At 48.6% G+C, this 26,061-nt stretch overlaps 6 protein-coding genes across 6 annotated transcripts; 2 read left to right on the top strand and 4 right to left on the bottom strand.

Annotated features, from left to right (window-relative positions):
* Positions 1-655: 655 nt before the first annotated feature.
* On the top strand, positions 656-2,683 carry MYCFIDRAFT_176605 (uncharacterized protein; the record flags this gene model as incomplete). Its single annotated transcript, XM_007930348.1, has 15 exons — positions 656-680; positions 730-747; positions 772-797; positions 822-849; positions 887-1,433; positions 1,474-1,529; positions 1,556-1,568; positions 1,598-1,790; positions 1,838-1,883; positions 1,922-1,966; positions 2,000-2,036; positions 2,068-2,116; positions 2,149-2,193; positions 2,229-2,457; positions 2,478-2,683. 15 exons carry the CDS (start codon positions 656-658, stop codon positions 2,681-2,683), a joined length of 1,563 nt encoding a protein of 520 aa, XP_007928539.1.
* Positions 2,684-2,740: 57 nt separating this feature from the next.
* On the bottom strand, positions 2,741-3,744 carry MYCFIDRAFT_176604 (uncharacterized protein; the record flags this gene model as incomplete). The annotated part of the gene is made up of 9 exons (XM_007930347.1): positions 2,741-2,812; positions 2,850-2,997; positions 3,026-3,137; positions 3,163-3,209; positions 3,241-3,358; positions 3,385-3,401; positions 3,436-3,452; positions 3,488-3,704; positions 3,731-3,744. 9 exons carry the CDS (start codon positions 3,742-3,744, stop codon positions 2,741-2,743), a joined length of 762 nt encoding a protein of 253 aa, XP_007928538.1.
* Positions 3,745-3,915: 171 nt separating this feature from the next.
* MYCFIDRAFT_52028 (uncharacterized protein) lies at positions 3,916-7,075 on the top strand. The gene is made up of 4 exons (XM_007929807.1): positions 3,916-4,081; positions 4,238-4,482; positions 4,535-6,181; positions 6,232-7,075. Exons 1-4 carry the CDS (start codon positions 4,072-4,074, stop codon positions 6,811-6,813), a joined length of 2,484 nt encoding a protein of 827 aa, XP_007927998.1. The 5' UTR covers positions 3,916-4,071; the 3' UTR covers positions 6,814-7,075.
* A 135-nt stretch (positions 7,076-7,210) lies between these two features.
* MYCFIDRAFT_211810 (uncharacterized protein) lies at positions 7,211-8,546 on the bottom strand. Its single transcript, XM_007930346.1, has one exon. It carries the CDS (start codon positions 8,174-8,176, stop codon positions 7,460-7,462), a length of 717 nt encoding a protein of 238 aa, XP_007928537.1. The 5' UTR covers positions 8,177-8,546; the 3' UTR covers positions 7,211-7,459.
* Positions 8,547-8,755: 209 nt separating this feature from the next.
* MYCFIDRAFT_204263 (uncharacterized protein) lies at positions 8,756-13,065 on the bottom strand (the record flags this gene model as incomplete). The annotated part of the gene is made up of 3 exons (XM_007930345.1): positions 8,756-9,957; positions 10,349-11,324; positions 12,775-13,065. 3 exons carry the CDS (start codon positions 13,063-13,065, stop codon positions 8,756-8,758), a joined length of 2,469 nt encoding a protein of 822 aa, XP_007928536.1.
* A 1,702-nt stretch (positions 13,066-14,767) lies between these two features.
* On the bottom strand, positions 14,768-16,546 carry MYCFIDRAFT_72164 (uncharacterized protein). Its single transcript, XM_007929873.1, has 3 exons — positions 16,518-16,546; positions 15,784-16,461; positions 14,768-15,733 (listed from the first exon to the last, which is right to left on the bottom strand). Exons 1-3 carry the CDS (start codon positions 16,534-16,536, stop codon positions 14,805-14,807), a joined length of 1,626 nt encoding a protein of 541 aa, XP_007928064.1. The 5' UTR covers positions 16,537-16,546; the 3' UTR covers positions 14,768-14,804.
* Positions 16,547-26,061: the final 9,515 nt, after the last annotated feature.

Raw genomic sequence — 26,061 nt, 5'->3', positions numbered from 1 at the left:
GACTATCTAGCTACTGCCCTTAAAGGGTAGATCGAATACTATATAAGAAGGGTATATTAGCAAGTAGATAGGGTAGTAGTAGGTACGAGTAGTATTCGATAAGGATTTAGGAGGAGAGGGAGGAAGGTAGGAGAGTTAGCCTAACGCTAAGCGCCAAGCCCTACCTAAGGCACTAAGACCCTAGCTTTACTCGGCCTAATTACATGCTAATTACGTATAGCCTCTTTAGCTCTAATATTATTACTAGTATTTAGTAACTAAATACGCTTAACCGGAGGAGGCTTCGACGCGTTATAGTTATTAACGAGATAGTCGATAATCTCGTCTCGCTCCGCTAAATTTAATAGGCTCGCTATAGATAGCCGCTTAGTCGTAGAAGTAACGATTAATACGACTCTTATAGTACTAGATAGCGGCGGCAGCGGTAGTAGCAGCGGCGGCGATAACAAGGTCTCGGAAGCTATAATATAATAGAGATAGTGTTATTATAATAATAAGAGCGAGTAAATATAAGGCGGCGATAATAATACCTTCTATAAAGCGTATACTACTACAAGCGGCAGTAAGGGCGATAATATAGGAAACAGTAAACAAACGCGTCTACGCGCCGGACGGCCACGGCAGTAGAAACCACCGCTCCGTGTCTTAGTCAGCGATGTTCTATTTCGGGTTCACCCAGGGTGGCGTACTGCTAGCGCTTTAGGTATTATACTGGCAGGCGTCAGAAAGCAGCCAGAATGCGTGCATGTGTGCAGTGCAGTGGTGGTGGAGGGGAGGCTCGCGCGGTGGGGTTCTCTGTGGCGTGCAAGGATGGTGTGTAGGTTAAAATACGCCTCGCAGATCGGGTCCGTGTGAGAAGAGAAACACGCTGCACCTGACTGACAAGACTTTCTCGCCTCTACCGCCGTAAGTTACCACGCTGTTCCTGGCTGCGACGACTACTCCCGGCCACGTCTCAGGCGCAACCTCCGACACCGACACATGATGCTGGCTGCGTGCTCGGAAGTCGTCGGGCTACTCATACCTTGGCTGGGAAAGATGTGGTGGGCATCTCTTGGTACCTCGCTAGTCCACAAACTCAGACGGAACCACCAGTTGTATTCTAGCAAGAGCCAGGTCCTGTCAGGTACACGCGCGTGGGAACTTCGCACGCCCTCCCCTCGCGCCCCGCATCAACACTCGCCAGACACATGCTCTGCATTATTGATCCGCACCTCGCACAACACCAGCGAACTCGGCATCGACCTCTACGCCCGTATGCTAGATATACTTGCGCCTCCCCGTAGCTCGCACTCGCAGTGCCATCTACCCTTCCGACTCCGTTACATGCCACATCTCGGGGCCAGCCAACACACGTCGTTGAAACACCCGATCTGGGATGATAGCTTCTCCTTCAAACGTGTCAGCTTGGGCGGTGACGAGTGTGACGGAGTGTGACATCGCGTAGAGTGTTTGTAAGGTACTACTCCATAGGTATCGTATCGTGAGAATGCTGTTCGTTGTCTGTACTCCACACCGCTCCGACCTTGGTGGTCGTAAGACCCTCAGTCGGAAGGCCAAGCTTTCAGGTGACAGACTTCCGTTTCGTCTCGCTCAGCGAACACTATCCTCACCCTTCACCAGCCTTCTCCCAGCGGACTCCGAAAAGTAAACTCACGGTCATGCCAGCATGCAGTGATACTTCACTACACCTCGCATTCTTTATTTACTGTAGAACTAATCAACCACGACTTCTGTACACCAATCGAGGTTTCGTTTCCAGTGAATGGATCTTCGGCTTAGCGCATGGTGTGCATAAGCGCAGGCTAGCCGTGCTAGAGCAATCGCATCCTGCAAGGGCGAGTACAGATGTACATCTAGCCAGGTACCCAATGAAAGCTGCCGTCCCGACGATACGAGACGAGGATGCTTGGATCAAAAGACGTTGAGACGTCAGACATTATTCTTTTTCTCTCTTCTGCTGCAGGTGAAAGTGTTCGGCAGCAGTCAGACAGACAAGCCACCACTCACAAATGTCGCAATGGTCTTGCAGGAGGGTTTTATAGTTTTTTGCCGCCGTGATGTGAGGGGCCTGAATCGCAATGAAGATGGTGATCGTGCCGGCGCTGACTCGTCGGTTCCGTGTGCGGATACTGCAACGGCGACCAGCGACCAGCCATCCATCTCCCTCCCTCGCTTGCGGCGGCTTTTGACGTACTATGCTATACGTACTGTACACCGACATGCAGACATGCATTTTCCTGACAGGAGGATTTCTAATCAGGGCGCGCCGGCTTCCGGGAACCAACATAGTTTGTGAGGATGGCGAGGCTCACGACACGGTCGACACCTTGCTACACCTGCAGCTCGAAGCAATATCCGTTTGCGGGTTGGTAGCGAAACGGAAACAGTCTGGTGCTCGCACCGCAGCGCTGAAGAAAATTGTTGCATATTCGTGCCGCTCAAAGAGATTGGTTGGTCGGTATGACAGGAATGAGACGAGAGCAGCAGTGAAGTCGAAAAAGAGTTGGTCTCGTCTCTTTCACTTTCATTATCACATGGATCTTGCCCGACGATAGACTATTCTACCGTTGTCAAGACTAAACATCTCCTCGTGTCACCAGCCTTCTTCTCCTTCTCTCAGGAACATGAATCGTCACAAAAGCTTGACTACATTCGCAACGTCGCCGCTGCATGCCACTGAATTCTTTGGAATTATTAGCAGTATCTACGTTGCCAAGTACCGACCTCTTGGATCAGTTTAGGATTTAAGTATGCTGAGCTGACTCGTATTGTCCCTGACACGTTTCTTACCCTGTACTGAAGGACTGTACTCGTCCGAAAGCTGTGTCCTAGTCTTTCGTCGCCACTTCCCAGGGCCCAGGCTGCCCTACTGCCAACCGCCAAAGGTCCCAGACGCGTGTTTCTTTGCGTGCAAAGGACCACTGAGTGGTGAAGTGCTGTGACGCTACCACAATCATCCTCCCATCTCGAATCTTAGCAGGAATCGTCATATGCCTCGAAGGACATTCGAGTGGAAGATGACGAGCAGTCGTGTGTGTGCGTGCTGACAATTAGAATTCTCCATATCTCAGTAGGTTGTCGGCGGTCGCGCACTTTCACTTCGCCTACTGTATGTGTAGCATCAGCAAGAAATGCTCACTGCCATGATTTGGCCGAAACTTATGAAGTAGTTCCTGGTGCTAAAAAGAACCTGGATGAGCTGGTACCTGCATTACTTAGAAAGCAAGCACTGCCTACCGAACTCGCAATTTTGAACGATGTAAATCGTCGACCTCTGATGGTTTTTTTGATGGAGGCTGATTGACGGCTGCAATTCCGTCCAGACCCTTCTGCGAGGCACCAATAAGGCACCAATCTGTCGACGTTGCTGCCACCTTTCACGGACTCTAGCAGCTAGACTTGGCAGTGCCTTCGGTGAACGTATTATGACACTTTTTGAAGGTAGCAGCCTCGAATGATCAATTGTCCTTTCAATTGCATTGACACTGTTCCGTTCCATTATACTACCTGTCAGCTCACTCATCTTGAATTTGTGTTGATGTGGTGGTGAGAATCGCAGAGTTGAGCAGGGACCCCCGTCCCGTGCATGTGAGAACCTACAGAATTCCAAGCTCTCAATGACTACCAGCTCCATCATCTCATCGTCTCGTCCACCCTTCCAGACCACGTTACCACACCTCCTCCACCTCAAAACATCCTGCCTGGAGGTCACCACTAATTTCTCGACATCGGATTCCACATCGCGCGTCTCCCACGCCTGCGACAACAAAGCCGAATCCCCACCCTCGACTGTATCCCACCCCGAAAGCAGGTGATAGGGAGCGAGAGTAGAGCTTTTCAGCGCAGCGACCAGTCACAATGGCTGCTCCATACCAAGACGGGCCGCCAAACCCCGAAGATGGGCAATACAGTCAAGATGGTGGCTTCGCACAACAACCAGCGAGCGGCACAGCTGGAAAGAAGAAGCGCGCATATGCTGGGCAGGCATATGAGTTCGGCGCAGGTGGAAATGCGATATCTGGAGGAGCTCCTCCAGCGGGATCGCCATATCCAGGTCAGCAGCCGCCGATGATGGGAGGTTATGGCTATCCTGGCCAAGCAGCAGCACCACAGCAGCCTGGATATGGCATGCCTCCGCAGCCAGCATATGGCGATCCAAATGTTGGCAGCCCTGTACCTCAAGGCGGATATCAACAACCTTCATATGGCGCGCAGGCAGGATATGAGCCTCCAGCACCTGGCTACCCTACCCCAGGACAGCCTCCCATGCCTCAGCAGGGAGTCGCTGGCATGACACAGCAGTTTGCACAGATGGGAATGGGAGGAGCACAACCTCCACAACCGATGCCACCTCAGCAGCAACAAGGCGTGCAGATGCGGCTAAATCCTCTCCAGCCTGTGGACATCAGCATGCAAGGCCAGCCATTCCACGTTACCGACTTGGATCAACCTCCGCCTCCAATAATTCTGCCTCCGAATGTGAGCATCTCAGTGTACAGTTTTCCGAATGCTCATTGCTAATTTGAGATAGTCATCTGTCACACCTTCGCCACATGCCAACTGCTCACCAAAGTATGTGCGATCCACACTCAACGCCATGCCAGCTACGAATTCACTTCTCAAGAAGAGCAAGCTGCCTTTTGCTTTGATCATTCAGCCCTATGCCGCTCTTCACGACTCCGAGGATGATGTTCCAGTGCAATACGACCAAGTCATTGCACGATGCCGAAGATGTAGGACCTATATGAATCCATTTGCGAGCTTCCTGGACCACTCTCATCGATGGAGATGTAACATGTGCAATCTCACCAATGATGTTCCGCAAAGCTTTGATTGGGACAGCGTGAAGCAGCAATCAGTCGACCGATGGCAACGGCCAGAATTGAACTACGCAGTCAGCGAATTTGTTGCACCACAGGAGTACATGGTCCGAGCGCCGCAACCACTGATCTACCTCTTCTTGTTCGACGTAAGCTATGCTGGTGTTACAAGCGGGCTTTTGGCAACAGCTGCAAGATGTGTTTTGGAAAGTCTTGATCGGATACCAAACACCGACCGAAGAACGCGACTTGGTTTCATGGCCGTAGACAGCTCGCTACACTACTTCAGCATTCCTCGTGATGGCGGAGAGAGCAATGATGCGAAGATGCTGGTGGTGAGCGACCTCGATGAGCCTTTCCTGCCTACTCCGGAAGATCTTCTGGTCAATCTGACGGAATGTCGAGCGAACATCGAGGCCTTCCTGGGCAAGTTACAGGGCATGTTCGCCAACACCACGAATTACAGCTCCGCCATGGGTTCAGCGCTCCGTGCAGGCCACAAGCTGATCAGTCATGTTGGCGGAAAGATGGTTGTCCTCTCCGCGACTCTGCCGAATGTTGGTTTCGGCAAGCTTGACATGCGGGAAGACAAGAAGCTGCTCGGCACTTCAAAAGAAAACAGCTTACTTCAGACGCAGAGCAGCTTCTACAAGAGCTTTGCCGTCGAGTGCAGCAAGACCCAAGTATCGATCGACATGTTCCTGTTTAGCGCACAGTATCAGGATGTGGCTAGCTTGAGCAATTTGCCAAGATACACGGGTGGTCAGACCTACTTCTACCCAGCATGGAACGCCGCGAGGACAGAAGACGCCATCAAGTTCGCGACCGAGTTCAGCGACTACTTATCTTCGGAGATCGGACTGGAGGCTGTCCTGCGTGTGCGCACTACCACAGGACTGCGACCAAGTGCATTCTACGGAAACTTCTTCAACCGATCGAGTGATCTGTGCGCATTCCCAGCAATGCCAAGAGATCAAGCATACGTCGTCGAAATCGCCATCGATGAAAGCGTTACAAAGGCTTTCGCATGCCTGCAAGTGGGTGTGCTGCACACCACATGCAATGGCGAGAGACGCATTCGCGTAATGACGCTCAGCATACCTGTAACGCAGAACATGGCGGATGTCTATGCATCTGCCGATCAGCAAGCTATCACGCACTATTTTGCACACAAGGCTGTCGAGCGAGCTTTGAGCAGTGGTCTCGATGCTGCACGCGACGCACTACAAGGCAAGCTCGTCGAATTACTACAGACCTACAAGAAAGAGCTTGGAGGTGGCAACATGGGCGGTGGTGGGTTACAATTTCCTGCCAACCTCCGCGCAATGCCCATGCTCTTCCTTGGCCTCATGAAACATGTAAGTCGACGTATATCTTCCTTCTCATGGCGAGTACTAACAAGATGCAGCTCGGCCTCCGCAAATCTGCTCAGATTCCAACAGATCTTCGCAGCGCTGCTCTCTGCCTCCTCTCGACATTGCCACTGCCACTCCTAATGCAGTACATCTACCCACGAATGTACTCCCTCCATGACATGCCCGACGACGCCGGCCTTCCACACGCGGAAACAGGCGCAATCGTCATGCCTCCCCCTCTCAACCTCACATCCGGCAACATCGTCCCATACGGCCTATACCTCATCGACGACGGGCAAACACAATTCCTCTGGCTCGGCCGCGACGCCGTGCCCGCGCTCATCAACGACGTTTTCGGCATCGAAGACAAAAACCAACTCAAGCAAGGCAAAACCTCTCTGCCCGTCCTCGACACGGAAATGAACGAGCGCGTTCGCGCCGTCACGGAGAAGTCGAGGGATCACCGCGGTAAGGGTTGTGGTAGTATTGTCGTCCCGCCTCTGTACTTGATTCGAGAGGATGGGGAGCCTTCGTTGAGACTTTGGGCTCAGACTATGTTGGTGGAGGATCGTGCTGATCAGGGGGTTTCTGGGGCGATGTTTGTTGGGATGTTGAGGGAGAAGGTTGTTTCGTAGAGACAAAGGGGGATGCAATTTTTTTTTGTGGGTGTGGGGTGTGTGAGAGCGTGCATTTTGACAAGTCAGCATGCGTCCGTATAGCAGACAGACGTGAGCAAGCACGATTGAAAGTTAGCAAGGCAGTTAGGTGATGATGGACACAAGATATTGTAGGGTGCGTGGATGGGTGGGTTGTGGGGTTGTGTTGAGAGAGAGAGAGAGAGAGAGAGAGGAGTCGTCAGTAGAATAGAAAGATGTGAAAACATGTCGAAAGGAAAAGAAGAGAGGGTCTTTTTTTTATCTACTACTTACATTGATAGATTGTTGGTGATTTATGGATTCCAACTGATAAAGCTATGATGCAGTCAGTCAGTACCTGCGATGACAAGAAATGGGCATCGTCGGTTCGCTCTTTCGTGATCATGAGGAACTTGAATGCGGTATGGATATGCTTAGCTACGTATAATTATGAACAAAGATGCTGCGTATAGTCAAAAAAAAAGAATGATTAACATAACAAGGGTATCTCTCTCTCCATCCATAAATCAAACCCAGTATTACCGAATCCAAGGCATGCCTCCTGAGCGTTCATGTCGTGTCATATAATTCGCGTCGTTTTCGTCAAGGGGTATCAAATCAATCAATCAATCAATGAATCATCCCATCACTCAACAACAACATTCGGAAACCCCCTCCCCTCCTTCCCCCTCCGAATCTCCCTCGCCCTCTCCTGCGTCCACTGTCCAAGAAACAACAACTCACATTCCTCTTCATCATCAGAATCAAACTCCACTTCTTCTTCTTCCTCCTCCCCCATTCCCTCCTCTCCTTCTTCCTCCCCCTCCCACCTACAACTCCTACACACCCGTTTCATCTCCAAAATAAACTTCCCGACTTTATACTTCTGCGACTCCTCTTCCGCATGGATGTATTTCCACCCCAACACCGCTCCGCACTGCGCGCAGGAAATGTCCCCGACTGTGTGCGCCCCCGTGACGAGTTGGCGGGGGACGGGTTTGTGGGTGTAGGTGTTGGGGAGGTTGGGGAGGGGGTCGGTCGTTCGTGATGGGGTTTTGGAGGGTGAGGATGGTGAGGGGGGCGCGACTAAATAGGCGCGGCCGTGTCGCCCGGTGAAACCTTTGGAGATTATTTGTGAGGATAGGGCCAGGTCTGAGAGGCAGCGGGCGCAGCGGAGGTGGGAGGTGTGGGTTGTGAGGAAGGTGGGGGCGTTTGTCGGTGGGGAGGGGGAGGTTGTTGAGGAGGAGGAGGAGGAGGTTGTGCTTTCGAGGCTGGGTTTGCGGTTGCGGCGTCGGAAAGGGTTGGAGGGGAGGAGGTAGGTTGGGAAGAGGGTTGGTGGGGAGGGGAGGGTTGGGAAGGGCATGGCAGGTGCCCGTTGTGGGAGCGGGAGGGATGGAGACAGTGGTGAGAGGATGGCCGTGAGCGTTTCGATGAGTAGAGTCTACCAAGTCATGGTGCTGCTTTTGCTACGAGTGGTAGGTAGGTGGTCGTGTGTTAGGCGGTATGGACTCCCTGTCGCTCGGTAGTTGTGTGCCTTTGTCTCGAGGTTGGAGTGATAGCTGCTGTAGGGATGATAAGAGGCATACAGCACAAGCATCAGCAGAGCAGGGCGTGATCAGCAGTGTGCGAGTGCGATGGTAGTCATATGAGCCTCACCATCCCCCCGCCAATATCGCCGTGCCTTCCCGCAGGCCATGTCATGCCATGCCATGCGAGAGAGATGGAGAGAGCACATGATGCGCTGATCATGAGCTGAGCGGCACAGGCGGTAAAACAAGCTGCACGGAGGGCAGAGCTTGGATTAGCTAATCTTTTGCTCAGCCCTACCAAATATGGCTTGGCTTGGCTTGGCGTTGATCGCGACTTCTCTTTCGCGTCGATCCTCACAAACACATCGACACTTGCTGCATCCCATTCACATCTCAGCAACCACGGTGGCAGCTCACAACAATGCCCTCAGAGTCCCCAACCCCGGACTCACACTCTCCCGACTCTTCAACGTCAAAACCGCTCCCCTCTGCGCAAAATCCACAAAATCCTCTACCCTCCCCTCCTTTCCCTTCTTCACCATCCCAGCCAACAAAGTCCCTAGAAACGTATCCCCAACTCCATTCACACTCACAACTTCCTCATCCCGAACTTTCTCGATTGCTGGGAATAACCGCATATACACGCCCCCAACCGCACTCCCCTCCTGGTCCTCGTTCTGGTTTTGGTTTCGGGATAGGATATAAGGCGCATACTCTCCATCTCCAAGTCTTGGATCTCCAGACGGGATGATTTGCGTCAACAAGACACCCTCGGAACCGAGTTTGGTGAGGATGCATGGGATAAAAGGTAGTAATTGTATACACATTTGCGGAATTCCTTCATCAACAAGTTTTGGGGTTGTGAGTAACGAGAGTTGTGACCGGGCTCCTGAGGAAGGGATGCCGAAGGAATCGAGGATTTTCCACCAGTCCGGGCGAGTGAAGAGAGCATTCTTACGAGCGGCGGTGTGCATGCTCACAAGTTCGTGGGTGTTGGGGGTTGTGAGGTGGATTGAAGGATTTGGAAAGACTGATAAGGTGTTAGGGGGAAGGAGGAAAGGGGTGATGCTTTTGGGTGCAGAGACGGGTTCGAATGATACGAATGTTTTCGTCGTTGATGAGAGCCAGAGGGATAAGTATTCCGACCCCCAATTCCCGTCCACAACGAGATGCGAAGGGTTCGTAGCGTGAAGTTGCGGTCTCCAGAACTTTTCGAATATTTCGGTCGAGACTTTCTCCAGGATACTCATATCGGCCATTGCGAGGACTAGATTCTTGGATTTGTCGTTTATGGCGATGTATTGGGCTGTACGGTGGCCGGAGGTGGTGGGCAGGGTTTTGATTCCGGCTGTGGACATTTCGGCGAAGGTGAGGGCTTCCAGGGCGGATTTTCCGGTTAGGTCGTCGGCTACTGCGCTGCAGAGACGGACTTTGGCGCCTAGTAGATGCGCGGCGCGGGCGACGTTGTGGCCGACTCCGCCTAGGGATTGGGCGATTTGGGCTGGGTTGGAGGTTTGGAGTTCGGGGGATTGGAGGTTTGAATCGGGGCGTGGGGTGAAGTCGCATGCGAGGTCGACGGCGAGGCTTCCGGCGACGAAGATGTCGGTTGGCTGGTCTGGATAGCGTAAGTCACTTTTGAGGTCGTCTACCGAGTTCTGGAATTGCTTCTTGTATTCTTGAATCATTGACAGGACCATGGTATCGTTGACTCCGAGAGAAGCATTCCTTGCGTCGTCTTGTGGTGGCGACGAGGTTGATGGACGTGACGCTCTTGATGGTGGGGATGGTCGAGCTATACTCTGAAGATTTGATGTGTGCGTTGATTGATGCTGCTCTGCTGCGGATGCCAGAGATGTCGATATCCCATCAGCTGTATAATTCACCGAACCTGGTCCAGTGATTGTGCTGGAAGATGGACTGTGATGACTGATTGCGCTAGTTCTATCAGCTGTTGCCCTCAGCAGGATGATGGAAGGCAACCCACTGATTTCGTCTAGTGCTTTGACTCTGCTCCAATCTTTGTAGCGCCACAGCCACCTTAGCAGCTCTCACCACATTTGCCTCTACCAGTGCTGTATTTGCTTCAACACTCTTGCTACCAGTAATTTCTTTGATTTTTGCGAGTATATATGGCGTGGCGGCATTCCCAGTGGCACCTGCCGTCAAGGCTGCTTCCAACGCCTGGTTGATCGCTTTCTCCATGACCTCAAAGGCTACAGAATGCTGTTCTGGTATCGGATTGGCAAAATGTAGACCAGACTGAAGACCGAGTGTCTGCTGAGCCATGACTACACGCGCAGCAGCCTCTTCATCTGCCAACACCATCGGGCTCTTAATTCCACTTTCACGTGTGTAGAAAGCAGGGAAGTCGACATTTCCTGTTCTGCCATCCGCAAAGGTCGCCACAGCCACGCCTTGTGTTTCTAGATATTCCAGCGTCTTGGGTATATCCAGAAACGATTTGCATCCTGACGAGATCACAGCGACGGGAGTGCGACCAAGCTCGGTAAGGTCAGCAGAGACATCCATAGTCTGTTCTGCCCCTCTGTGAACACCTCCAAGTCCTCCTGTGCCAAAGATCTTGATGCCGGCCATGTGTGCCAAGACCATTGTGCCGGAGACCGTCGTGCCTCCATTGAAAGATTTCCCTTGGGAATTCTTGAGACCAAGCACGAAGGCAAGATCTCGCCTCGAGACTTTCAGCAGATCGGGTGAGCCCGGTTCTGCAATCAGCCTCCTCAGCTCATCGGTGCGCAGACCAACTCGTGCCACGCCTTCCAGTATGCCTATGGTTGCTGGAACGGCTCCATTGGTCCTGACAAGCGATTCCAGTCTCGATGCTAGAGCCAAGTTTTCGGGATACGGGAAGCCGTGAGTGTAGATGGTGCTTTCCAATGCTACGACGGGCTTCTTCTCGGAGATGGCTTGTCGGACTTCTTCCGAGACCTGGAAGTATCTCGAGTTTGACGCTATGCTTCGGTGCTGAAGTTTTCGTGTAGTAGTCCTGGGTACACGAAGGGCATTGATGCTTCGACACGCCCTGCAAATCCAGGGAAGAGCAGACATGATGCCTTCGCTCGCCATGCAAATGATTGGGAGAGCAGAGCTTAAGGCTTGTCTGTCATGGAGCAGAACAGCTTTTCATATGATCTCCTATTGAGTGCCGGTTATGCTGCCGCAGACTATGCTGATATGCATCAGGTTCGGGACACCGGGTGGTGTTGCAGTCAAACGCCGAAGTGAAGGCGTTCGGATGCGGAGCCAGCTCCGGCCCATCACCCAAAACTTTCACGTGGCTGCGCGTCTCGAAAAGTATTTATTCCTCCTCCATCCACCAATGTTGTCTCTGCGATTGAGGCAAGCCCAGGCTGAGCTGCAGACTCATCGAGCGTGGTTGCTCTCGTTCAGGTCGACACGCAATCTCCACAAATATACCAGGCATCATGAGCAGCCAGAGTTCGCCAGGTCCTTTTCCACTGGAAACAAATCAAATGCGGAATTGAGGATCATACGTCAAGCTGGACAGAGCCGGAATAAATCTGCAGCAGAGAGGATTCTATCTCCTGCGCAACGTCGGAAGCAAGAGCGGTGGGCTGGGAGAAGGCAGACAAAAGATGTGCAATTAGGAGTTCTATCCGTGCGGACCGACCTTCTACAGGCTGTCGATGAGAAGAGGACGAAGGACGTAATTCGGCTTTACACTGAGCTCCCGGAGAAGCGGCCGTTGGCAGGACAAGACTTCGCTGCCGTAGCGCAGTGGATGCATCAGGCTTTGCGCCTTGAGAACCAAGCGCGCGCACGGAATGAGAACCCCAAGCGCGAAACCACCGACGAGATCCTTGCATTCGTCGATCAACTGGTCAAAGATGTTCGACAAGGAAATGTTGTGCCTTCTGCTAAGGCCAACCAGCACATACTCGGCGTATACAAGGAGAGCGGGACGCTGGACGCTGGGAAGAAGTTCTGGTCTTGGCTGGAAGGCCAGGACGACTCCCACGTACAAGTCCAGACATACGCAGTGGCCATCGAGCTACTAGCTGTTGGAGGTGCTCCGCTGGATGAGATGGAGGCTCTGTACGGAAGGGCTTTGATTCGTTTCCCTGGCTCCTTCCACGCCTACCATTTGTCGCCAGAAGCCATTCTACATGACCGCGAGCTGCCTCCACCACTTCGAGGACTTCCACTTGGCCTGCTACAAGCCATCACGACAGCGAGACTGATGCGGGGCGATTCTCGGAATGCTTACCTCGGACTCGACACTGCCTTGAGACTGTATCCTACCTCTGTCGATGTTCGCTTCCTCCGCCTCTTCATGACAGAAAGACCGCTATCCGAGGCTTACACCGTCTTCGCAATGGCATGTCAGGCAGGGTACAAATTACCCACGCAGACATTTCGCGGTCTGCTGGACAACTTGCGCGCGAGCACTGACTCGAGCAGTTTCCATTCCCAGATCGCTACTCTGCGTACGGTCATTGCCGCGATATATCTGCAGCTCGGCTGTTCTGGTACTGTCTTGGCCAACGCTACCGGTCTGCTTATAATCACCATCACAGAACTTTTTCGGCTTCCCGGGGTTGCCGATATCGAGCCAAAGAAGCGGAAAGGGCTTGTTGACAGTGTGCTTGCTCTCATTCGCAAAGTCTTCGAGGTTTTCGCGCGGTATGGTGTCTTGCCTCCACAGTCGGTCTTCAATGCCATTATTAACAACATCGCTGGTCATGGTGGGTCTAAAGAAGTCCTTGGTATCGCCTCGAAGGATCTGGAAGCGCTTGGCATGGAACCAAGCGACGTTACTCGCAGGTCTATCTTGAACGTTGCCGGCATATACAAGGATGAGGAGTTCGTTAAGCAATCGTGGGATGACATCGTCGCCGCAAGAAGGGAGAATGACGAGTGGCCCATCGATAAAGACTTCTACGTGCTTGCGAAGGCTTGCAAGCGGATCGGATCTGACTTCGCCCAACAGCAGTTTGATGCACTGAAGACATTTGTACCTGACGACAAGCACAGCGCCATCCAGTATGCTATCGACAAGAAGGAAGATTTCGCATCATCCTCGGATGCGAATCAGAAGCCTATCGGCTTTGACGAGCTACGTGCTGGCATCGAAAAGCTAGATGCTGATTTGGACGTTATTGACAAGATCACCATCGATCGTCCTACAGTACTGGACTTCAGCGAGCACAATGTGCCTCTAGAGCTCCTCGACGTTGCAAAGTTGATGAAGAGCCCGCTTGCCATTCCTGAAGCAGACATGCGCTCGATATATGATAGCCTCACCACCGAACACGCTGCAGCGTCCACTTCTGGCGAGACTGGCGAAAACGAAGCGGCAGAGTCCCTCTCGCAGGCTTCAGAAGCCCTTGACGAAACTCCATCTCTGGAAGAGCTTCCACGGAGTTTGCACAACGCACGACAGCCCATCCGCAGCGTCACGAACGTGACACTTGGCGAGCTCCGCTACCGGAATTGGAAATGCATCAATTATTTGCTGCAATTGGCAGAGAAGCATGACCAAGACTATGACGAACTGGTAGACAAGGCAATTGCAGCAGGCACGAGACCGCCTGCGCGAATCATGGGTTTCACCAAAGAAGAAGCGCAGATCATGGTCGAGACAGGGCTGAGTGAGCCTCTCAGAGTAAGCAAAGTTAAGAGAAAGGACAAGGTAGATGGACGTGCTCCCGGGCGTGAGCTGTCGAAGCAGCTTGCTTTGCAGGAAATCGTCAGGCTTAGAGGATTGCCAACACCAACGAATAGCAGCTGATGACTCCGCTACGGGAGGAAAATCTCTAGATAATTTTCCACTCCAGACGAGAGTGTTTCATGATCCGTAGCGGGGGGGCATCAATCAGCTTAGTACGGCACCGCAGACCGGGCCTCATCATTGCTTGCCAACGCATATGTCGGATGCCTCTGCTGCGCTGATCTCACCGTTTGCGGACATTTCACGAAACATACGCACAGCTGGGATCTCATCCTCCAAAATTCGATTCCCGCAATTTCCTTCTCAATCCAAGCTAGACCATGTTCCTCAGATTTCTTTCCATCGCGCGAGCTCGGGTTTCGCGGCTCCGGTGGTAGTAGGGGGGAAGTTTCCCCAAAGTGCTTTTCATGTCTTTGATCATGAGACTTTGGGTAGGATAGGGATTGCGGTTGATTCGGCCAGGCTCCGGAGGCGTTGACGGAACCTGTCGTCCCCGATCTCTTTTGACCTACGTGTAGCGGGGGGTTGAAGACTTTGTTTATATAATTTTTGAGAATTTTTGTTTGGCTTGGAATTGCGGTGTTGATGCATAAGGGGAATCCGGAGGAGTTTTGAAGAAGTGGGAAATGGGCGAGGAGGGCGGAGACGTATCGGGAGACTTTCCAGGTTGGGGGCTTGTATGCGGGGGAGGTATGTGTCTTGAGAGATGATGTATAGGCTGCAGTCTTCGGCTTCATGGTCAAACTAGTTGGCTATACTACAGTATCTTCCTTAAATGGAGCCCCTTTGCTTCTTAGCCGTCCGATCTTGTTCCGCAACTTTTGCAAACTTTTTCTAGCAGGCGGACTGATGTATACCATGGCGAGCAAGACTATCGGCAAGGAGATGACAAACCAGACCCAAATCTGCAAATCGCCCGTAGCCAGTTGCTGGAAGTTCATGCCAAAGAAAGAAGTGGTGAATGACAATGGCACGAACACGAAAGCTAGGCGTGTCAGTTGGGCAACTCGCCCCGCCTGCTCGATGCCTTTCTTCGACTCCGCGATGGACAAGCTGCTCATTGTGTTGTGAAGACCTGATTCACATCGAGCCGCGATCCTTTCCGTCCTCCGCAAGAGACTCTTGTAATCTGTCGTGACCTTGACCTTGGCTTCATCCACTCTCTTGATCAGTCGAAAGTCTTCGGTGTCTATGCTCGGCCACGGCAGCCATTGCTGCTGTTGTACACTATCTTCGATCTCTTGCATGTTGCCCTGAACAGAGTGCATCAATTTCTGGATCATGAGGAGATTCTCGATCCAGATCTCGGACTCTTCGGCTAATCTAGCCTTCCGTAGGTATTGTTCTGTGCTTTGTGCAAGCATATTGATGTACTGAAGCTGCGATGCCGAGGCACTGGAGAACAATGCTGACAATGCGTAGAAGGGATCATGGCGCGCAGTCTTGTGATCGAGACCTAGAGCGCAGTGAAAGGGTAACGAAGCTATGTTCTGTCCTAGGCAGTTCGATGAGTGGGATGGGCTCCCGGTGCTCCGTGGCGTTACTTCACTCAGGTCGTCGGGTGGTACAAGAATCGCAGGTATCGTCTGCATGTGACAACCATTCTTTCTCGAAGAGCCTCCAAACCAAGAAGCGGCCACGATTTCGTGAAGGTCGTTGGCGACATCAGACCATACGATACCTATCAAGGTCAGTCACCAGTTCATCACGACGTTCCTTGGCATCACTCACTGATCCAGCCGCCGTTGAAGCTCTTGACATATGCAGAGACGACCTGCTCAACAGACATTGTCTGCAAGTCATGGAGAACCGAGTTCCGAATCACAGACTGTCCCGACGATGCTCCACGACAGCCATCGCGGCGTCGCAGGCGCGACTGGTACGCCTTGAGCTGCTCACTATGCTTGGCGCGAGCTTTCCGCAAATTCTCTCCATCATCGGAGTCCTGGACATCCACGATGCACTTGATGACGGTGAAGATGCGAAACTGCAACATGCTCGCACATTGCGATGGCAGCGGCGGATACGCGCATGGATTTGGCTGGCCAGCATAGGCCTGGTATTCAAGGTGCCTGTTGAAGAACTCGCAGCTGATCCCGAATGCTTGGCCCAAATTCTCGAGCCACTGGGCCGTGGGGCGGCCTTGAAGGAACAGAACGCTCGACGGCGTGGCATCGAAGTGGCCTCGCGACACGAGATCCCTGAACTGCTCCGGGGAGCTCAACGGTGTGGTTTGAGCACCGGCTTCTCCAAAATCACAGAGCGTCACCAGTCCCGCTTGCTCTGATGACTGGGTTCGCTTTGCAGTCATGAACTCGCACAGGTCGTACAGGTGGGAACCAGAGTAGAGTGCACGACTGGGAGAAACGGCCGCAAATGCGGCAAGCTGCTCCCGATATGCCGTGCAATCTGGTCGGTCACATGTTGTTAAGACAGATATTCCAACGACGGCGGGAGACACTTACATCGCGCTTCTGAATGCATGGCATCTGTCGCGGGATTGCAGAATTTAGCTGCACGGTGGCAGGTGGGCGCACAGTTCAACACTTTTCAACACTTAGCGACGCATCGTGTTGCCTTCGACATGAGACAGCCTCGCGCCCGATCATGGGCGAGACGCCTCATGTGCAAGCGCCAACGCAAAGACCTAGAACTACCTTGGAATACGCGCTGGCGGCCTCGCGACGAGCAGGGCGTCTGGGCAGTGTGATGATGTGCAGTCAGCCTTTCGTAATTCTAGCGCCTCTTGCAATTCGTCCCTTTGGCGTGCGGATGGCGCCAACGAAGGACGCATCGCAGGGCTATGTACAAGGCTGTTTTATCCAATACGAGAAGCAGATTAGATCCATTTCAAGCTAAAATTTACTACTCGGGCGGCGGACGCTACTGTTACTCGCTTCCTAAAAGAGGGTGTAGCTCTCGTACGAGATATTAATTTATCTATCCGCCCCTCGCCTAGCAAATAGTAGGGAAAAGTATCTAACGAAACCCTAGATATCTATCTCTAGGTAGATATAGGGAGATTAAGCCGCTAAAGCCTAAACCTTACCCTTTAGCTACAATTTCCGCTAGTAATACTCGTACTTCTATACTAATAAACTACGCGTTTCGTATTATATTCTAACTACTAACTAACTAGCTACTAACTACTATTATATAGCGGAAATTCGTTCTTTAGTACTAGGGGACCTCTTTACTACCGAGAGGTTTAAAGAGTATTAGTATAGTATTAGGAATTTCTACGACTATAGTATAGTACTAGTAATAATCGCCTATCTTTTATAAATAATACTAGTAGGTACGTACAGATTATTAACTCCCTCTAGAATAGCGAATTTAGTAATAAGACCTAGAGGAATATAAAGTATCTATAAACCTGCGGTATAAGTTAGAATAGCTAGGCGAAGCTAAGGCGAGTAGCGTAAAACAGGTCGGCGGCCTACCTAAGTACTAGTCTTCGATACGGCGCTAGTACGAGTACAAGTACGAGTACGAGTATAGGCGTTATATCGTACGCGACTAATCTTATCGTATATACGAGATTACGGACTCGTTTATAGACTCGTTATTATCGTATATACGCGTATATAGATGCGGCGCTATCGTACTATTATTAACGCGTAATGTCCTTTATTATTAGAAAGTAATATAAAGAGCACGTATTTATAGCCTAAGGCTAATACTTGTTTTTAATTTCTACTAATAAGAGGGCTCGATTAACTTTATAGTAGCGGTTCTTTAGACTAAACCCCCGGGCTACTAACTAATATAGGTACCTATAGCGAATAATATACGTATCTATAGCGCTTTATTAATATTATAGGAAGGCAGATCCGACTATTTTCCGCTACTAGCCTAATATTTCTAGACCTCCGTTTCCGTATCCTCGTCGTAAGCTCCTTAAATACTCTAACTACGGCCTAGAAATATCCGGCTTCGCTCGGATAAAAAACCTCTACGACTTTACTATATAGCACTATAGTATATTAAGTAGCGATAATATACGTAAAGGGGATCTATATAATCCTATACTAAAGCTACTACCTAATAAGGGCTTATAGGACTACTTTAAGTTATTACCGTCTTTAGTATAGTATATACGAAGACGTCTACTAAGTTTAACCGAGCTAAGTATATAGGCTATATACGTAATAGGGAGGTACGGAAGTGTCTAGTTAGTACCTTTATAACCTAGTTCTTCTGCCGCTAGTACGTATACTAGCCGTAGAAAGTACTACCTAACTTCTCGAAAAAGGATAATTAGTACGAGACTAAGACATTTTCTACTAATCTAGCGCTACTAGCAAAGCCTATACTATAAGGTTAATAATATAGGTAGATAAAGGCACTCTTTCTAGCGCTTAGCACTAAGTCTATAAAGGTTACGTATATAGTTAGAGTAGCTCTAATAAGACTAGTAGAGGCACTCGGTACGAGACCGTACGACTTGCTACTAGATATATTTAGTAGGTAAGTATACTATATTAATAGAATATAGACTATTCTAGGCCTAGTAGAGTAGTAGAGGGCATACGCGGCACGCCTCGAAAGGAGCCGGCCGCCTAGTAAGCGGTTATTCTAATAGTTCTATAAAGTATAAGAACCTAAGCAAGTAAAGTCTCCTATCCTACCTTAGCAATCCTATATAACAATTATGTAATGTTATTACGTGCACTACGACGCTAGACCGCTAGCGTAGAGCCTACTTAGCGTAGGTTCGGAGATGCCCGGCTACTCGTATAGATTTACTCGGTCGACCGGCTTAGTAGATATACTAGCTAGGCGAAGCCTAGTTAATAGTAAACGCTCTGCCCTATTTTAGAAAGGCACGGTTTAGTTCTACTTTCTACTACGGCAATTAGTAGAGGGTATTCTATACGTTGCTATATACCTATTTTCTTATAATTCTAAACTGTCTATCCTTTCTAGTAGCCTATAGAACCCTAAAAGATAAACGCAAGCGATCTAAATACGCCGGGCGCGGGAAACGCGTAGAATAATACCCTAGGAGCGCCGATAGTATTAGAAAACGACGCGGCAATATAATAAGACGAAGCCGAATATTAGGCGCGCCGAGAAGCGACCCGCCTATAGCTCGAACGATTTCTAGCTAAGTAAGAAGTGCTTAGGCTAGAAGTATAGGCTTAAGAAGCTAAGCGAGAGAATACGCGTCTTCGTACCCTTAGGGACGCCGGCGATGCGCTAGCTCCGAGTAGCGGTACTACCGGCGAGGGTCTTACGATAACCCTACCCCTAGGCGACGACGAGAACGAGAATAAGGAAGAATTAGCTAACGAGTCGATTTAGAGGCCTAAATCTTAGAGAGCTAAATCTGTCTCGTATCGACTACCTCTTTCCGGAAGTACGCTAAGCGTAGCTACTATACCTAGTATAAGCTACGTAGTCGCTAGTCTTGCGGCTATTAAGCCTCGCTTAAAGGAGCCTAAGCCCTTTAAAGGCGATATAATTAAGGAGTCGAGGCGATTCCTTCGAGAACTTTCTATTACCTTTATACTATCCGGAGCTACCTATTATACGGACGAAAGCAAGGTACTTTATAGTATTATATACCTCGTAGGCGATACGTAGGAGCGATAGTACAATAAAAACAGCCTTAAGGACCTATAAAATTATACCTACTAGGACTTTAAAACCTTCTATCGGGACTACGTCGGGGACCCTATAAACCGTATACTAGACGTAACCCTCGAGTATAAGGCAGCCTATTAGCGTAAGGGACAGTTAGTCTAAAGCTTTACCCTTAAGCTCGTAGTGCTCGAAGATTAACTTAGCGACTATAGCGAGGAGTATAGGATCCGCTATCTCCTCGATAAACTCTAGCCGGCGATTCGTAGCGCGATTATTAAATACTATACGGTACTAACGACGCGTTACGAACTCGTAGAGCTTACGACGCGTATCGAGACCCCTAATAAGCCGTCTAGTAAACGTAAGGATCGTAACTACGATAAAACCGGAGGCAGTAAAGGTAAGAAGCGTCGATCTAATAGTTAGGCCCGTAAGTAGTAGTTAAATCGCGACTGTAGCGCAGGCGGAAAGTATACGAAGGGCGATAACTCGTAAGGCGGATATAATATTAGCAAGGTCGAATATTATAGCTATCGCTAGAAAGGCTATTATAAGAACGCGTACCCGAACCGCTATCTCTAGAAAGACGATAACCCTACGGTACGTAAGGTAGCCGCTAACGCTAAAGAAAAGAAGAACGACTCGAAGGCTAAGGGAAAAGATAAGGCACCTCCTAAGAGCTAGAGATAGGTACGGAATCTTAACTAAGTAGCTTAGTAGTAGTAGTACCTACGGGACGCGTACGAGGAGTAATTGTTACGTAAGAAGAGGAAGTGTCCGTCGAATGCTTATTAGATAATGCTACTAACATTAATATAGTATCTTAAGAATTCGTTCTACGATACTAGCCTTAGCGGATTGTTAATACCGTACTACCTAGTGCTAATAGTTTCTAGGGCGACCGAGGATACTACTACGGAGCGTATTATTTACGCTTATAGATCGCCGACTCTATAGGCTAAGAACGTATTACTACCGGAGTGTTCTACGCTTTCGAGATGCCCCTCCCTAATATTATTCTTAGTAGGCCTTAGAGGCGCGATTAAAAGGTAATCGTCGATAGCTTAACGAATGCCTAAACCTATAGGAACGAAGCCGTAGCGCGTACGATACGTATACGGGAACTATAGGAATTCTAGAAGGATATATATAACGCTCTATACGTATATACGATTAGCGTTCGCTAGCTCCGCGATATCGCTAAGAGTTCCTCCTTGCTAGAAGAATTTAAAGACTTCGAAGACGTCTTTACTATAACGCCTAAAGCGCGACGTAAGCTCCCCGAAGACGTAGAGTATACGATCGACCTAATCCCCGGAACGAAGCCGCTATATAAACCTCTCTACTATTCTTTAGGAAGAGAGCTTAGCGACCTTTAAAATTACCTAAGCTTAGCCTTAGAGAATAATTAGATCTAGCTTAGTATAAGCGAGGCGGGTACGCCGATCCTATTCGTACTAAAGAAGGATAGTAGTCTAAGACTCTACGTCGATTATAGGAGGCTAAACGAGATTACTATTAAAAATCGTTACCCCCTACCCCTTATTAGCGAAACGCTTAATAGGCTTAAGGACGCCGAATAGTATACGTCCTTAGACCTATAGGATACGTATTATCGTATCTATATTAAGCGAGGCGACGAGTAGAAGACTGCGTTCCGTACGCGGTATAGGCACTTCGAGTATAAGGTAATGCCTTTTAGGCTTACTAATGCTCCTACTACGTTCTAAGGATATATTAATAGGGCATTAGCTAGCCTTATTAACATTTGCTATATCGTCTACCTTAACGATATTCTTATCTATAGCAAAATGCGAGAGGACTACGTACGAGACGTACGCGCTATCCTTACGCGGCTCCGGAAGTTCGCCTTATATACGAATAGGAAGAAATGTTCCTTCTAGAAGAAAGAAGTCGAATTCCTCGGGTTTATCGTTAGTACTAAAGGCGTATCGATAGATTAGCGCAAGGTAAACGCTATTACCGAGTAGCCTCGCCTATTAACGCTAAAGGAGGTTTAATCCTTCCTTAGATTCTATAACTTCTATCGGAGGTTTATCCTAAATTACTCCCGAATTGTTATACCGCTAACCGCCCTATTAAAAGGCGCCGTAAATAGCTAGAAGCTAGGTTAGGTCTAGTAGGGCGAAAGCGAGGAGCAAGCGTTCCGCTAGCTAAAGGCCGCCTTTAGCTCGGCCTCGATATTACGATACTATAATCCTACGAAGCCCCTATATATCGAAACTAATGCCTCTACGTTCGCCTTAGTAGGGATTATATTATAATAGAGTAAAGATAGGAATTAGCACCCTATTGCTTTCTAGTTACGGAAAATAGTCCTAGCTAAGATAAATTATAAGACCTATAATTAGGAGCTCCTAGCGGTTATCGAGTCCTTTAAGCATTAGCGCCCGTACCTCGATAGCGCCTAGTATATAACCTGCGTAGTTATCGACTACGCTAATCTTAAGGGCTTTATAAAGATAAAGTAGCTTATCGGAAGGTAGGTAAGATAGGCAACCTTCCTTATATCTTTTAACTTTACTATTAAATATCGGGCTAGTAAGCGAAATCTAGCCGATATACCTTCGCGATATAGCGACTATAAAAGCGAGTCGTAGGCGGCGAATAACCTTCTCCCTATATTGTAGTCGAAACTAGCTCTATAGTTAGATCTACCCGATAATATCGAGCCGATCGCAAATCGTATCTCGATTATATATATTAGGATACGAGACGCTACTATAACGCTAGCGGAACGCAAGGGCTTTATTAGTAGTCCCGTAAGAGTAGCGGCTACTATCGTTAGTAACGACGGACCCTACTACGCGACGCCTAATATTATCCTTAGTTTCGTACGTACCTTATAATAGTTAGAGTAAGCGAGAGGAAGAGGCTTATACGAGATAAGCTTACTATCGGGTAGCTTAGGCTCTTTAAGTAGTTCTAACCTCCTAGCTAGCTATTTACGTTATAGTAACCTTATCTATTACAGCGATGCGCTATATATTCCTAAGGACTACGTATTATATACGTAACTAATATGTATATACTACGACGACCCCTTAGCTAGATACTTCGGTATAGCTAAAACTATAGACCTAATACGCCGAAAGTACTTCTAGCCGAAAATAGCCGAGGATATTGCGGCCTATATCTGTACCTATAGAATCTATTAACGGTCGAAGGCGAAACGCTATCGCCTATACGGCGAGCTCGCTACTCTACCTATACCGACCCGACCTTAGCAAGAATTAACGATAGACTTTATTACCGATCTCCCGCCGAGCAAGCTCGGTATCTACGTATATACTACGATCCTTGTAATAGTCGACCGCTATACGAAGATAAGCCTCTTTATCCTAACGACGAAGAAGTATATAGCGGTAGAACTCGTAGATATCCTTTAAAGGGAGGTAATTAAGCGTTTTAGAGTGCTATTAGGCATTGTTAGCGATCGTAGATCGTTATTTACTAGCTAGTTTTAGAGCGACTTCTGCTTCGAAGCGTATATAAAGCGTAGGCTTAGTATAGCCTTCTACCCTTAGACCGACGGGCAAACCGAACGCGCGAATTAGACCCTTAAGCAATACCTTCGATACTATTACTCTAAGAATTAGGATAATTAGGCTAAAATATTGCCTTAGGCGGAGTTCGCCTATAATAATAGCGTTTATCCTATATTACGTATAAGCCCCTTTAAAATGCTCTATAGTTTCAATCCTAATTTAATACTAAGCGCAAATAAGCTACTAGCTCGGGACGAGCTAACTAAGGGAAGGGCACTAGTAGCTATTAACGCTACGGAACGACTACGACAAGTATATAAAACGCTTATAGAACGCTAGTAGAAAGCAGCAGAATACTAGGCTAAGCAATACAATATATACTATACTACTAAGACATATAGTATAGGTAACTTAGTCTTACTATCGATAAAGAACATTAGCTTAGATATCCTAAAGAAGAAACTTAGCCCGAAGTATATAGGGCCTTTCCGTATTATTAACGTAGTCGGAGCGTAGGCGTACTGCCTAGTACTACCGTTAAGTACGAAGATCTATAATGTTTTCTATATTTCCCTCCTTAAGCCTTAGTATAGGCGCGATAGCGAGGAGTATAAAATAAGCATGCCCGTCGCTAAAAGTAATAAGTAGTAGGTAGAAACAATCGTAGTAAAGAAGATAAAGAAGCGGAAGGCGTACTACCTTATTAAGTAGCGAGGTTAGCCTAAAGAATATAATACTTAGGAGCTAGCTATTTATATTAAAGATTCTATAGCGTTAGACGAGTTCGAAGCTTAAGCGAAGCGTAAGCGTAGGCAGTAATTAAAACAAAAGAAAATAAAACTTAAGAAAAAATAGTAGATACGTGCTCGTTTCGCTACTAAAAAAGGCCTATTAGCCTAGTATATATAAAGAAGGCGCCGCGTAGGCGCGGCGACGGCGGACCGCCTACTCTACTTATCCGTAGAATCCTTAGCCTCTTCCTCCTCCTTAATGCCTATAGCGGCATCGACGGCGGCGATAGCCTTAGCGCTAACGCGCTAGGCGAGGTTCTAGTATAGTTAGTATACGAAGCGTAAGTAAAACGAGGCTATAGGAAAAACTATACCTAACGACCGATCTCTACTAAACTAGCTAGGTTAGTACCGATATACTCGAGGGCACCTAGGAGGTTAACGTCCGTAAGGGACCCGCTAGCGGCCCCCTTACGGGCTAGGGCTTTGCCGCCTAGAGTTACCTTATTCTTATTAGTATAAAAGACGTAGAGCGTAGATAGGATAACTAATATCGAGATTAGTATACGAAGCGTAAGCGGAGCGTATAAGGAATATACGTACGACTATAGAGTCTAGCTCGGCCTAGAGTAACTCTAAGGCCTCGTTTAACTCCTCGATAGAGTCGTAGCCGTCTAGGTCGTAAAGGTCGCGCGTAGCGCGTATAGTGCGAATACGCGCTAGTAGCGATACGAGCGAGCGGGCCGTAAGCGGAGTACAGGTATAATAGCTGCTGTAGTAGCGATCGCAGTTACGCTTAGTAGCGGGGTCTATATTGCCGCCTATACAAACCTTAGTTAGGTCTACTAAAGCGAGTTAGTTGCGAAGCGTATACGCGTAGTAAGTAGCGAGAAAACGTACCGTTAGCCGTTATATACTTAAAGCAATAGGTATAGCCCTCTAGGACTTTTAGTAAGCGCTATACCGGCGTAGTAGGTATCGAGGGCAGAGCGCCTACGGCGCGCTTACCTAAGGTACGCGAAGGAGTAGCTATACTAGTAATATATTTTTTTTAGATAGATAATTAAAGAAGAAAAAACTTTTAAGTAATACTAGGGGGGCGTAAGATACGAGTAGATAGGGCGTAGGCGGATAGTATTCGGAGCGCTTAGAAAAAGAGGAAGTTATTAAGCGAACTTCGAATACTTTAAATACTCGCCTCGCTTTCGGATAGCTTGCGTTCTCGCGTAGCTACCGCGTTCTTAGAAATTTAGGTAATCTCTAGTTAGTACTAGAAGCAGCCGCGCTTTAAGTCTGTAAAACAAATAGCAACTACGAGACAAATATAACGTATATAGCAACCGCAGTACCGTAGCAGGTACGCGAGAGATGCGTATACAAAGCGCAGGGCGTAAGAATAGTATAATTTACTATATTGCCCTATAGCTAGGATAGCTATACCGGGGGAAGGAGATAATTATAAGAACCTAAGTAAGTAAAGTCTCCTATCCTGCCTTAGCAATCCTATATAACAATTATGCAATGTTATTACGTATACTACGGCGCTAGACCGCTAGCGTAGAGCCTACTTAGCGTAGGTTCGGAGATGCCTAGCTACTCGTATAGATTTGCTCGGTCGACCGGCTCGGCGGATATACTAGCCGGGCGAAGCCTAGTTAATAGTAAACGCTCTGCCCTGTTTTAGAAAGGCACGGTTTAGTTCTACTTTCTACTACGGCGATTAGTAGAGGGTGTTCTATACGTTGCTATATACCTATTTTCTTATATAAAGCCTCTAGAATATTCGCTTGCCTATATAAATAGCTATATAGCTAGAAACCCTACGGTAATAGTCGGAAACTATATAAATAGGCTATAATTCGACTTGGATTAAGTTGCTATTTAGAAGCTTTTAAAGCCCGATCTACGATAACCGGTTGCTATCTACTAGCTATATAGGCTACTACTAACTATAGTTATATTTTAAGAGGTTATCGAGTATACTATTAGTAAGCTTAGCCTTTAATTTAGCATCGATCTAGTTACTATATATAGTATACTAGTATATCGTCGACCTTCGGAAATTACGAAGCTATAGCTCGGTAGAAGTAGATTAGCTACCGACTATAGCTCGACTAAGTCTCGATTAATAGTCGATCGACCTCCGCGAGTGCTAAGAAACTATATTATATAAAGCGGAG

The sequence above is a fragment of the Pseudocercospora fijiensis genome, assembly GCF_000340215.1.
Source record: "Pseudocercospora fijiensis CIRAD86 unplaced genomic scaffold MYCFIscaffold_6, whole genome shotgun sequence".
Taxonomy (NCBI): Eukaryota; Fungi; Ascomycota; class Dothideomycetes; order Mycosphaerellales; family Mycosphaerellaceae; genus Pseudocercospora; species Pseudocercospora fijiensis.
This window is presented reverse-complemented; position numbering and strand designations above follow the sequence as displayed.